Source organism: Mastigoproctus giganteus, chromosome 4 (genome assembly GCF_048544385.1).
Source record: "Mastigoproctus giganteus isolate SK-2022 chromosome 4, ASM4854438v1, whole genome shotgun sequence".
In the NCBI taxonomy this organism is placed as follows: domain Eukaryota; kingdom Metazoa; phylum Arthropoda; class Arachnida; order Uropygi; family Thelyphonidae; genus Mastigoproctus; species Mastigoproctus giganteus.
In genome coordinates, this window is record NC_143578.1 from 194838211 (window position 1) to 194852523 (window position 14313).

General features: G+C 38.2%; 1 protein-coding gene across 1 annotated transcript in view; it reads right to left on the reverse strand.

Moving 5' to 3' along the window:
- Positions 1-490: 490 nt before the first annotated feature.
- Positions 491-14313, reverse strand: part of LOC150087297 (uncharacterized) — a 184869-nt gene continuing 171046 nt past the window's right edge. The window contains exon 11 of the mRNA XM_090372440.1: positions 491-603. Coding sequence (XP_090228566.1) covers positions 491-603 — 113 coding nt within the window. The remainder of the gene's footprint in view (positions 604-14313) is intronic.

Genomic DNA, 14313 nt, shown 5'->3' on the forward strand with positions numbered 1-14313 from the left:
ATTTGAATACATGCAGTGCTTACTCATAGTCTAATGCTCTATTAGTCCACTTGGCACTGTTCACTCCTATTTAGTCTGGTGAAAAAATTCTTTCATACTCTTTTAAAAAGTAATTAATTCTTTAATTACTTTTTAGACAGTCAAAGTCTATGCGGTAATACAACTCAGCAACTTCTACTACTTGAATTTTTAAGTAATTTGAATACATGCAGTGCTTACTCATAGTCTAATGCTCCATTAGTGTTTTCACATAAAATAAAACATCTTTTATGTGTACAGGTTGCACAATTATTTTTGGTCATCAACTTTAACCAAGTTAGTTTTAGTATTCTGACTATAACCATCCAAGACATTAACAGGACATATGAGCAAAATAATGTAAAAATTTATTTACAACTAAAAATGTGCAATGTACAGAATGACAAAAGTGTGGAAGGAAAAATGTTTACACAATCTTAATAAACACATTCATAAATATTTTCATATCTTGTCATAATGTGCATGAGAAACAGCAAATATTGCATGAACCACAGGTTTTTCGCATTTGCCATCTTTGTCTTTCCCCATCAGATAAAACTTCTGGGTAACTTTCCACTGACAACTCTAAATGAAGAAAGAAATAACAGGATAATTATCAGAAGCTGTAATTTTTCCTTAAGCAATTACTGCTTTTGAAATATAAAATGTTGGTTTGCATGTTATAAATGAACAAGGAAAAATTAAAATTACTAAATGCACAAAATTTTCTTTTGAAGGATGATTATATTTCTTACAATAGTTGTGGTTAAATGTTGAAATTTTAGTATGTTTCTGTATTAGGCAAGTTACCTGAGATTCCAATGCCTGGTTTACATTAGTGCATAGTTCAAGTTTGTACTTAATTTGCAAAGAGAAAAGCAATTATTTATCTGTGATGATACTAACAGGGATGTGTTGAGTTAGTGAAACACTAGTACATTGCAGGTAAACAATACTGAAGCTGCAGTATAGGAATACTGATGGAAGCATAATCTGTGATAGAATGTATAAAGAAATACCTTGTACCACAATTGATAAGTTTTTTTCTGTACTAGAGGAGAGAAGAATAGAAATCCAGAGTATTACTGAGTACAGAAGTTGGTGATCCCTAGCCTACTAAATCTTTGGCACATTGGTCTAGGCTAGGGATCAGTAAACTCTGTCACTGTTACCAAATGTAGCACTGGCAACTATCCTGAATGGCACACTACTAAACAATTCCATTTAATCATCCAAAAAGAGTACTGCCATGAAAGTCACCAAAAAATACAGATAGCCAGACTTGCTCATGTTTTAATGTAAATTTTCTAAATAACTTTCAAAAATCCCACTTGCCACATGTGTGCCCAGTTTCGCAAATTAACAGCAAGTAGTTTGTAGAAGAAAAAAATTAGTTCAAATTTCAACCGATAGGGGAGAAATTGGCACTGTAAATATGAGATGGAATACTTAACTTAGGATTAGATTTTAATATCAGAACTTAGAAATCTACAGATATTGTTCTATGTGCTTTAATTCACTTGAGATGATGTTCTGAAAATGGAGGACTGCGTTTGACAGTTTTGCATAGCATCTCATTGGGGATGTTGGCTACGTGCTGTTTAATGCTTACTTTCAAATCGATAAGTTATAGGGTATGCTGCCACAGTAAACTCTGTCTTTCAGGTATCCCCATAGCCAGGAAGCACAGGGATTGAGATCTGGTAGTTTCTTTCTGCAGTTCTGGCCAGCCCTATTAGGATTCAGGGCTGGCCAGAACTGCAGAAAGTCTCTAGAAATGATGCAATCACTTCCAAATGTTGAACAGAGCAGTTCCTTCACTTGGCGACCAATGTGGGTCTATCCCAATGCATTTGTTAAGCAGAAGTAGCAGTCAGTGACACGAGCTTTGTGGTTTGCCTCAAATCATCAGGATTGCTAATCGCATTGCTTTATTTTTAGGTGAATTTGCATATATAGCATATACCAGGAGTCGCCAACTTAATATGTGATGCAATCTACTTTTTTCCTTCAAAATGTGCCGCAATCTACCATCTCAAAAATTTCACTGCACAAGGTGCACAAATCGAGGGTCGACTGTATATTTAAAATTTATCGTGATTGACCGAAATTAAATCTACGATCGACTCGTTGGCCACCCCTGGTATATATGATGTATGTCTATTTGTCTGTTCAGCCACACCTAACAATTCAACTCCCAGTGGATGGATTTTCATGAAATTTTATATTTATTTCTTTCAGAAAGATTTGTTGAACCAAACCAGCCCAAATTTCATTAAAATCTGACAAATATAAATCCGGCAATTACTTCTTTCTTTCCCATATAGAAAAAAGAAATTCCTAGATAAAACATTTTGACACAGAATTGTTATCTTTAGGCAATCCATGCATGTATTGTTATGTAAGACTCGTGAATGTGGTGTCGCTCGTGAATTTTTATTTATAGTGTAGCGATAAAAGTAATGTAGAGAAAGGGAAATAGAAGAGTGAATAAATCAAAAAGGAATTAAGAAGTAAGGAAATTAAAGTATATAAAAAAATTATACAAATACATTAGAAAAGAATATTAGCATTAGTAGAGGCATATGATGGAAGAAAGCAAGCTTATTCAGCATCAGCCAAAAAAAAAAAAAAAACACACACCACTCCCATTTCATCCCTCCGTTCGTTCGAAATACCTGTCCAGTTGAGCTTTAAATTTGTTTAGGCTATCAACTTCAACAACAAGTGATGGAAGTCGGTTCCACCAACCAACCACCCGCTGGCCAAAGGCAAATTTCCGCACATCTATCCGACATCCGTCCTTCCTCAATTTGAATTTATGCCCTCTGAGGTGATTATTCTGAGCAAGATGAAGAATCCCATTGGCATTGAGCATGCTCAAACCATTCAAAGCCTTATACACCTCTATCAGATCACCTCGCCGGTGCCTAGTCTCCAGACTCGGAATTTGCAAAACTTAATTAAGCCTTTCTTCGTAAGAGCAACCCTTTGTTCCATTCACTAATCTTGTTGCCCTTCTCTGTACCCGTTCCAGCAGCTCTACATCCTTCTTGAAATGAGGCCTCCAGACCTGTATACAGTACTCAAGATGTGGCCTAACCATTGCCTTATACAAGGGAATAATCACCACCTTATCCCTGCTAGAAAAATTCCTGTATATCATTGACAAGACACCATGAGATACTCTTGCAGCTCGTCTGCACTGCTCAGAGAACTTCATATCTGCCTGCACAATTACCCCCAGGTCCTTTTCATTCTCCACCACTGTCAGTGTAGTACTGCAGAGTTGATACGTTGCTCTGGGGTTACTGTTTCCCATATGTAGTACTTTACATTTGTCAATGTTGAACTTCATTTGCCATCTCTCAGCCCATCTGTTCAACCTTTCCAGATCCTGTTGCAGCAGCATAGCGTCAGTAGTGTCCTTAACAACCCTGCCAACCTTTGTATCATCTGCAAACTTGGACATTAAACTTGATATCCCATCATCAATATCATTCATAAACACCGAAAACAACAACGGACCCAACACTGAACCCTGAGGAACTCCACTAATAACATTAGTCCACGTCGAGCAGTGTCCATTGATTACCACTCTCTGTCTTCTGCCACTCAACCATCCCCTTATCCATAGCAGCAATTTACCTCCAATGCCACACTGCTCCAATTTGTGCAGCAGTCTTCCATGTGCAACAATATCAAAAGCCTTTCTAAGATGCAAATATATAATATCAAAGTTATTCCCTGCATCCAGTTCTTTTGTGACTGCATCATAGTATCCAATCAAGTTGGTCAGGCAAGATTTCCCCTTAACAAAACCATGCTGTGTCTGAGCTATAACTGAAGTCTTGTCTAAATGATCCTGCAGTGCTTCTTTAACCAGTGCCTCCATTAATTTACCTGGAACAGAAGTTAAACTAACAGGTCTATAATTACTTGTGTCAGCCTTTGATCTTCTTTTGTGAATTGGGGTTACATTTGTACATCTCTAGTCTATGGGTACCTCCCGAGTCCAAAGAAGCTGTCATAATTATGGCTAGGGGTTTGCTTACTTCCTTTGCTGCCTCCTTTAATATAACTGGATAGATCCCATCCACCCCAGGTGCCTTTTTTATGTTTATCCTCAACAATCTCTCCTCCACTTTCCTCTCAGTTATTACAAAATCATCCAGCTCACTGCCAATGTTTACTTTACCTACATCATTCTCCTTCCTGAATAACTCCTCATGCGTGAATGTAGATGCAAAATACTCGTTTAGATTGTTAGCCACCTGAGCAGGATCCTCAACTGTTGAACCATCAATATCCAGTGGACCAATCTGATTCATCCCTTTCCTTCTTGAGTTTAAATATGTAAAAAACTCTTTTCTGTTTTTCTTTGCATCCTTTGCCAAGGATTTTTCGTAGTCTGCCTTTGCCTGCCCAATCTCCTTTGTGACTTGGTTACAGACCAACTTATATCTATCATAGGCTTCCATGTCACCCATTAATTTGTATGTATCCCATGCATTTTTCTTCTCTGCCACATGTCTCATTAGTTCATCTGACAACCATTTTAAATATTTTTATATTTCTTAGTTGGTATGTAAAGCCTGGTAGCCTCCAAGATTAGTTCCTTGAATGCTTCCCATTTTGAGTTTGCTGTTGGTAACATCATCAGTTGGTCCCACTGTATAGAATTTAAATACTGTCTCAGACCATCATAGTCGCCTTTACGAAAACAAAAACCCTTCCCTTTACCTCTGATGGTAGTTACCTCCTTGAGTAAATCCCACTTCAACACACTGTGATCACTGCCACCTAGTGGTTCATTTATCTGCAGATTCTTAATGCATGAAGAATCAGATCAAGAGTATTGCTCCCTCTTGTTGCCTCACGAACATGCTGATGTAGAAAACAATCATCCAATAAATCCACAAAAGCCTTGCTAGTGTGCGAGTGACCAACCCACAAATTCCAGTCAATATCTGGGAAATTAAAATCCCCCATTATAAGACTCTCTGATTTACTGGCCCACTCTATTTCCCTGTACAATATCTTATTATACTCATCAGAGTAATTAGGCCTATAGCACACTCCTACTCTCAATTTTGATTTCCCTATGCTTATGTCACACCAAACTGACTCGACACTGCCTTGTCCATCGATGTCGACTGGCTTCACTTCCTTGGACTTTATGTGTTTCTTAATTAATAGCATAACCCCTCCTCCCCTGTCTATCCTTTCTATACACATTGTATTCCCCAAATTCCAGTTCCGCATTACTTATATCTGTGTGACACCACGTCTCTGATATCCCAACAATATCTGCCTTTGATGTTTTGAGCAATACCTCAAATTCATCAAATTTATTTACCAAACTCCTAGTATTGGTGTACACGCAGGTATACATGCACCTGTTTCTATTCTTAGCTACCCTAACACAACCCATGTGTTTACTTGTACCGCAATGACTCCCAGCAGTATCTGAAATATCCTGCATCTTGTTTTTCAGGCTTCTGCTCATTTCAATAGAAGCAGTGCAAGAATCACTTCTTCTATTAGTCGTTGTATCCCCCCCAACTAGCAGTTTTCCGACCCACCTAACGCTGCCTCGACAGCATCAGCAAAAATTCTTGCACCCTTTCTATTTAAGTGTATCCCATCCCTGTAGAAGCAATCTCTCCTGTTAACAAGTACAGTCCAGGCTGAAAAAATTTCTACCCCTTGAGCCTTGCACAATCCCTCCAGGGCCGAATTGATCGACAAGGCTCTCATCATATACTCCCTCCTATCGTGTCTGGGCAGAATTGCAGACACTTTCAAATTCAACCCTAATTCACGGCTTTTTTTCAACAGTGACCTGTACTTGCTAAGTAATTCCGCCGGTCTCCTACTCTTAATATCATTAGTGCCAACGTGTACAACTATATCACCTTTTGTGCCCTTAAAAGATGATATCCGCTCTACAACGTCATCAACCTTTGCCCCTGGCAGACATACCCTGGTCCTATTCCACCTATCCTTTTTACAAAGCATGTTCCCCGTTTCCTTGACAATAGAGTCACCAACAACTACTAGTTCCTGTGGGACCAGCGCATTCTGCCTAGGGGGCTGCCTCTGTGTTGCCTGATGACCAAGTGCAAGCTCTGGCGTTGATGTGGGCAGCTGAGAGCTTGATAGGCCCCTCAATTTATTTCCTTCGAGGGCATCCACCCTGTCCTTCAAGCTCTCATAAAGGCCCATAAAAACGCTGAGTTGTCGCCTGATTTCCTTGCACTCCTTACATCGTGCACACACAAAGACATCCCCCTTGGCAGTATCATGTCCCGTACCCGACTGCTCCGCAAACATCAAGCAAACAGTGCATTTTAAAAGACTGTGATTCAGAGGGCAACTGCCCCCCCTCAGTTCTCCCCTGAACCACAGCACTCCCATTAGCTTGAGCCTTTTGCTTTGCTGCTCTGGTCAGAGTCATGATTCCGATTTAATTCAATAAAATTTCAAAACAAAAATTAAATCCTTAAGTTATATCCCAAAACAGTTATGTTATATTTTTTTTTTTTTCGGTATCTAGTGTTTTCTACGAGTTCCCTTTATACAACTTCTGTATCACGTGTACCACTATAGTTATGTATTAATTAACTTCTGTCTTTGAATAAAGAACAATTGTGGGAGCAAGATACACAGGTGCCAGTATCTTGACAACAGTCAACATGGTTGTGTCCTGTTCATTATAAGTCTACTGTGACCAGTCAAAACAACAACGAAAGATCACACATGGGACAGCCACACGTCAATGCCCATGGTGAACATGATGTGTTTTGTCGTGTAACACTGCAGCACAGTGGCCCTGCTACCCACCCAGTATAGCATAGGAATAGCAAGACCATCTACATGGACTATGCACCAGGCATTAGCTCATAGGCTACTGCAGTTGACAGTTGTCACGGATACCCATGATTGCTGTAAGACACAAGAAACTGCCTTGCATGGGCATGTCAGCACCAACAGCGTGGACCACTAATATGCAGAAATCTGTCAGCTAGTCCGATGAATCTCATTTCCAAATTTGTTATACTGATCGGCATGTCTACATTTGGAGAAATGCAACATGAGACCATGGCACCTGGATGCACTGCAGGTTAGAGGCAGTGATGTTATGGTTTGGGGACTGTTTTCGTGGCATGTCCTGGGTCTTCTGATCACTGTTAATGACTCATGGGAATGCATACTGTTATATCCAGACAACTCTAGCTTCTATCAGCAAGACGTGGCTACAAGGCCCAGCAGGTTGCTAACTGTTTCAGGAACATGGTTCTCCCATGGCTACCCAGCTCACCTGATCACAACCCAATTGAGCAGGCTTGGGGCCTACTGGAAAATGAAATTTGATGCTATGACCATCCACCTGACAAAGTGTTTTTTTTTTCTTTTATGAAAACAGCAAACACGTGAGGTATTATAACCTACAGTACTTAGTTTCTGAGCCTTAGAACCTATAGTTACTATAATACTATAGGTTGAGAAAGCTAAATAAGATATTTGTTGACATTAGACTTGAACTTCTGTAGACTGTAATTTTCAGGAAATACATATGAAGGAATGTTGTTCCAGAAAACGGCAGTTGAATGAATAAATGAGGAAAATAAAAAGTTGGTTCTGTGAGCTTGAAGTAGGACAGTAAATAGATGTTGGCTGGTGGTGGCATGTGTTTGGACTGTTTGGAAAGAGAGAGAGAGAGCGGGAATTGATAGAAGCCAATTCAGAAGAACAGTGCCCATGGAAGTACAGTCAGTCCTGGTATAGCACGATAGTTGTGTTCCTAGAAACCCTTGTGCAATGCAAAATCGTGCAATATAAACGACAGGCCCTATGGGAAAAATAGGGTTAGGTGCCGACCACCCAAGATTGAACACACATTTGTAACCAAAACATTACCAAACACAATAAATAATCGTAATAAAATATTGCTAATGCTTTTGCTTGTCATAAGCAAACTTGTTTTTTATTTGATTTTCTATCCAAACAGTTGACAGCCATTGCATCTCTTCCGATTCTTTGTGTCTTAATCTAATGGATTTTAATTACACTTTGAGTTGTTCCTCCTATGAAAATTGTTTTTATTTTCTCTGCATTCTTTGCAATTCTCGGCGTTGCCTCATTTAGGTCTGTAGCATGTGCAATATCACATGGTCTTTCATTTCACTCAAAGCGTTTCACAGTTTCATATTTTTTCGTTATCGACAGTGGCGGACTAGCCATAAGCCTTACCGGGGAAACTGCGGTGGGCCGGAGGCCAGTGTGATTTTGGCCATAAACCATAGTATGAGGCCACTATAAATTTTCCCGGGTAAGAATTTTTGACCCAGTCCGCCTCTGTTTATCGATATTGCTTTTTTTTCCTTCTCTGAATCTGCAGTGTCTTCACCAGGACGCTTCCTTTTCACACCTTTTAAGTATTTTACTCATTTTTAAAGCACAATTACAAAACGAAAATTTCCAATTTCCAGTTGCGTTTCTGCTAGTGGAATCTGTTATAAACTGGTAGTAAACTCAATCTAATTGCATTTGCGATTATATCGATAGCTGGAATTGTGTTGGTTTTTATGTTATTATGGTGAAATGTGTTTCCCCTTCACTGACATAAAAAAAAAAAATACATTTTCAGAATCTTCTCTTCGTTCCTATCATGTTGCGTTCAGTTGGGGTGATTCCGCGTTCGACTGCCATTTCTTGTAAACACAAAGGCGAATCGTGCATAAGCGAATTCGGTTTGTGTTATTTAAGATATCATTCCCCTATTTATAAATCGTGTATGATCGAATTCGTGTAATGTAAACAAGTGTTATACGAGGACTGACTATATGTAGAAAATGCCTTTTCTACAGATACTTCCGTGGGCACTGTTCTTGTAGTGTATGCAGCAGAAACTGTCTCTATGAGACAGCGAGTGGAGAGACTCTGTTAGAGAGGAGTCATTAATTAACCTAACTGCTCTCTTCTGAATGGAATCTAGAAGCCTGAGAGAGGTTTTGGGGGCACCACCCCCAGATGTGGGAGCAATATTTCATGGTAGGGCAGATTTGTGATTTGTACAGAGTGAACAGCTGTTTGGAAGAAAAGTAATGGCAAGAGCAAAAGAGAAAACCAAGTTTTTTTATGCAGAGGAAGCAACGTGTTTGTGCCAAGAGAGGTTGGAAGTCAGGGTAATCCCCAAAAGAGATATATCATCTTGCCCAGAAATCGGAGTGTCACCAAAGATAAGCATAGGAGCAGAAGAATCCTTTTTGCGAGGTTTTAGAAGGATTGAAATCAACTAGGTTGTTTTTTGCCCCACTGGAGAATTACCTGGAGTGCACATTGCATTCCAGTTTCTCAAACTGGAATGCAATGTGCTAACTAAAAAAAGGAGGGTGAAAGCAATAAATCTTCCATAAAAATAAGTAGGGTACAGTATACCCTACTTATTGACTTGTTACCATACTTATTTATTTTTATGGAAGATTTATTGCTTTTTCATTGATTTGATTTAAGAATTCTTGGCGCAAGAGCTACTGTGGCTAAGATGCACCTGCAAGATTTTATATAACGGTTTTGTTCTAATTCGTATATTGCTGCTAATAATTTCCAACAGTAACAGAGAATGACTATAGCTTGCTTGAGAGATAATATTTGGTTTTATATTTGATTAGAGTAATTTATTTCCTTGAGGAAATGAAAAACATCTGCTATATTTTTTCTATCTTCCAGTATGGTTTTGAGAGTGAGGGAGTGATGTTTGTTTAGCTCTTTGAAGGAGTTTCGGCACTCATCATGCAAAAGCTGGACAAGTAATCAGTACATATTCTACTGTTTGTTGTGTGTGGCAGATAAGGGGGGGGGGGGATCCTCTCCTCGCAAAGGATAAGAGTGACTGAAATGTGTGTGTCCTATCCTTAACCTAGCAAGTATCACTTCATTGCGTCTATTTTTCTGAATGCTGGATTTCCATGGTTGGAGTAATCTTTTAATCTGATGCAATTTGTTAGTGGCAAGTACTTGCCATTGCATATTGATCCCACTGTGATCAATAACGTGTTTGTAGTCTAAAAAAGGAATATATTCTGATGCAGAAATATTGTTGTTGGCTTCTTTGGCAGCTCTGTCTGCTTGCTCGTTACCATGTATTCCGACATGACTTGGGATCCAGCAAAATCTAATGTTACGACGTTGTTCAAGGAGTTTTGATATTCTGTATTGAATTTGCTGTTGTATGTAGTGGATGTTTGTTAGAATTGATATTTTGTATTGCCATCATGGAACTACAGGAGTCAGTAAAAATTACACTGTTTTGAAAACTTGAATGGTTGATTTTGTTGCTTTCTTTTTCACCTTTGTTTTTTTTTTTTTTTTTTTTTTTAGTTAGCAAAAAATTTTTTGCTAACTAAAAAAAAGTGAGTTTGGTGAGTCTAATTCCAAACTCACTGAGTTTGGAGTTAGACTCCCAAAGTGTTACAGATGCTAGTTAAGAAAATTAATGACTATGGAAGTATCTATTAGAAAAGGCATGCAGCAGAAACTGAATGTTTGACTCATCCAGTAGAAAGACTTCACGAGAAGAGTCATTAAAACTGTGAGAGAAGGGATGGGGGGAACTGCCCCAGATGTGGGCCCAATATTCCATGGGACAATAATTTGAAATTTTTAGAGTGAATAGTTTTTTAGGAAAAGTAGAGAAGAGGAGTGAAAAAGAAAACCCAAGATCATATATATCTATCCATCCCTAATAGAGATATTCAATCTTGTCTAGATCTAAGAGTCATCAAAGATGAGCATAGGAGCAATACTTTTTTTTACGAGAAATAAAACGGCTGTGTTTCAAAAGAATTGAAGTTAAGTTTTCTTCACTTCTCTTCCCTTGGAAAATTACCTGGGGATTGGCATTTAGGGAATTTGTGGTAGATATTTAAGAAGTTGAAGCTACTTCTGCAGCGCAAGGTTTATAAGTAAGAATAGGATTTCCAGTCATTAATATAGAAAAGAAAAACAGTGGGAGAAAGAACAGTATCTTGGGGAACACTAGCATTACCATCACCTACAGTGAGCAGTCAAAGAGAAAATGGATACCCAATTGCAAAATAGCAGTTGGCAGCCCAAAAGATGGGAGTTTGTTTAGAAGACCTTTATGCCAAACATGATTAAATGCCTCATTTGATCATGCAATGTGCTAACAAGATGAGAAACTTGTTTGATTAGAAACTTTTGAGAAATTCAAGAGTTGGCAATTTCACCAAACTTTTCCATTCAGTTTGTTCAATGATGAGTAACATAAGCCAATATACAGGCAACCCCCATAAAACACAGTACGTCTACAACATGCATTCGCTCTAACATGATTGATAAATTGTGGCAATCCTCACACAACACGGTACTTATATAACATGGTTTCGCTCTAACTTAGAGAATTGCGGCTAACCTCACATAATGTACTTTTTTGAGTTTTTGTGAGGGGGGAATCCTACTATTATGCCGGATGTAATTTTTCAACATTTCCATTCTTTTTTGTGAATCCCACTGTTGCCTCGCTAGTCGTTATGTAAAAAATTATTGGGAAATCCCCGTGTTAGGTTCTGTGCTTGTTTGAGACCATCAAAAGTTTTGACTTCGAAGCATGCAGTTCGTGACTTTTGAGGTTTTTGTAAGGTTATTTTGGCTTTTATTTGATAGTTTATAATTTTTTCCAGTTATGTTTAAACTTTGTTCTTAAGAACTAAATTGGAATAATTTCTTTGTTGTGAATGAAATTCCAGCTCTAAATTATGCCTAAGGAAAGTCAAAAAGCACAGCTCAAAAGAAATTTTATCTAGAATCAAAGATGCAAATTTTGGATCATCTTAAAAAGTGGAAAAGGTATCCATATATTGCAAAAAGTTTAAATTTAAATGAAGCAACAATCCAGACCATAAAGAAAAATGAGGATCTTGCAGGATCTTTCATTTCCGCAAATATGACAGCTTGTCCCCGAGCACCAATAACTGAGAAAAAGCACTCGGTATTTGGATTGACGATAGCAGTAAAAAACAGATCCCATTAGACGACAATGTAATTAAACAAAAGGCACTAAAAATTTATAACCATTTAAAAGGAAATGGAGAATCTTCTGTTAACCCAGAGTTTGCTGCCAATAAAGGTTGGTTTGAGCGATTTAAAAACCACTTCTCATTACATAACAAGAATTCAAGGGGAAGGTGCATTGGCTGATAATGAAGCTGCAAAGAAGTATTCAGAGGAATTTCAAAAAAATTATTGAAGAGCACGGATACACACCGCATCAAGTTTTCAATGCCGATGGGACAGGTCTTTGGTCGATAAAAATGCTCAACAGAACATTTATTTTAAATAAAAGAAAACTGCACCAGGTTTTAAGGTATCAAAAGATCATGTAACATTGTAATGTGCAGTAATGCATCAGGAGATTACATGATAAAACCTATGCTAGTTTATAGATCCTGTGATCCTCGTGCAATGAAAGGTGTAAATTAAAAAGCATTACCAGTACACTGGAAAGCAAATAAAAAAGCTTAACCTTAAAAATTTACAAAGATCTATCAGGCAAAAGCAAACAAATCCAAACTACTGATTTTTTAAAGAGCAGAAGATGCACGAAATCTAGATGCTGCAGAAGAAAATTCAGAAGGTGAAGATATCCTGCAACAGTGAAAACATTTTCTTTTGATTGTGCTTAACACAATGAACAGGAAGAAAATTAAATGAACACATTATCTGACATATGTATCACAGTTTGTAAGACGTTTGTTATGTTATTACTATTTTTAATAAAAATTAAGTTTCCAATAGTATAAAAAATTGTGTATATTTTGTTAGCTTTTGGAATGTAAGCCCCCCCCCTTTTTTTTACTGGTTCTTAGTCCCATATAACATGGTTTCGCACTACACGAGATTTTATAGGAACCTAACTACCGTGTTATACGAGTATTACTAGTGGATCAATATTGACAGAATCCATACTGATGATCATTGATCGGATGGAAGGTCTTGAGAAAAGTTAAGAGTTGGTGAATTTCTCCATTACTTCAGAAACAGTAGAGATAAGTGTGATGAGACAATAACTGAAAGTGAGAGATTTGTCACCCTTTTTAGGAATGGTTGGATATGAGCAAATTTCCAAACAGAAGGAGAAGCATTAGCATTAGTAGAGGCATATGATGCAAGGTTATATTGCATCACCCAAAAAAAAAATTTACCATTTCACCCATCCATTCATTCCAAATGTTTGTCTGGTTCCTCCTTGAATTTGTTTAAGCTATCAACTTCCATAACAACAGATGGAAGTATATTCCAGCAATCAACAACCCACTGGCTAAAGGCAAATTTCCGCACATCTATTCTATAATTGTCTTTCTCAATTTGAATTTATGCCCCCTTAGGTTCATAATTTGAGCAAGAGGAAGAATCCCATCAGAATTGAGCCTGCTCAACCCATTCAAGGCCTTATACACCTCAATCAGATCACCTCACAGGTGCCTAGTCTCCATATGGTGCAATTCGCAGAACATAAGCCTTTCTTGGTAAGACTACCCTTTCATTCCCCTCACCAATCTCGTCCTTCTCTGTACTCGCTCAAGCAACTGTACATCCTTCCTAAAATTACGCTTCAAGACCTGTACGCAGTAATCAGGGCATAGCCTGACCATTTCCTTATACAAAGGGATAATCATCTCCTTTTTCCTACTAGCAAAATTCCTGTATATCATTGACAATACCCCATGACCTGCTCTAGCAGCCTGTCTGCACTGCTCAGAAAATTTCATATCTGACTGCACAATTACTCCCAGGTCTTTTTCATTTTCTACCACTGTAAGTGTAGTACCACAGAGTTAGTACGTTTCTCTGGGGTTACTTCTACCCATATGCAGTACTTTACATTTATCAATATTAAACTTCAGTTGCCACCATCTGCTCAACGTTTCTAGATCCTGTTGCAGTAGCATACTGTCATTACCAACACTGCCAACCTTCATATCATCTGCAAACTTAGACATTAAGCCCAATATACCTTCATCAATATCATTAATAAATACAGAAAACAACAATGGACCCAAAACTGTACCCTACGGGATGCCACTAATAACATTAGTCCACGAAGAGCAGCACCCATTGATTACCACCCTCTGTCTTCTCCCACTTAACCATCCTTTTATCCATTGTAGCAACTTACCCTTAATACCATTCTGCTCCAATTTGTACAGTAGTCTTCCATGTGCAACAGTATCAAAAGGTTTCCTAAGATCCAAGTATATGATATCAAAA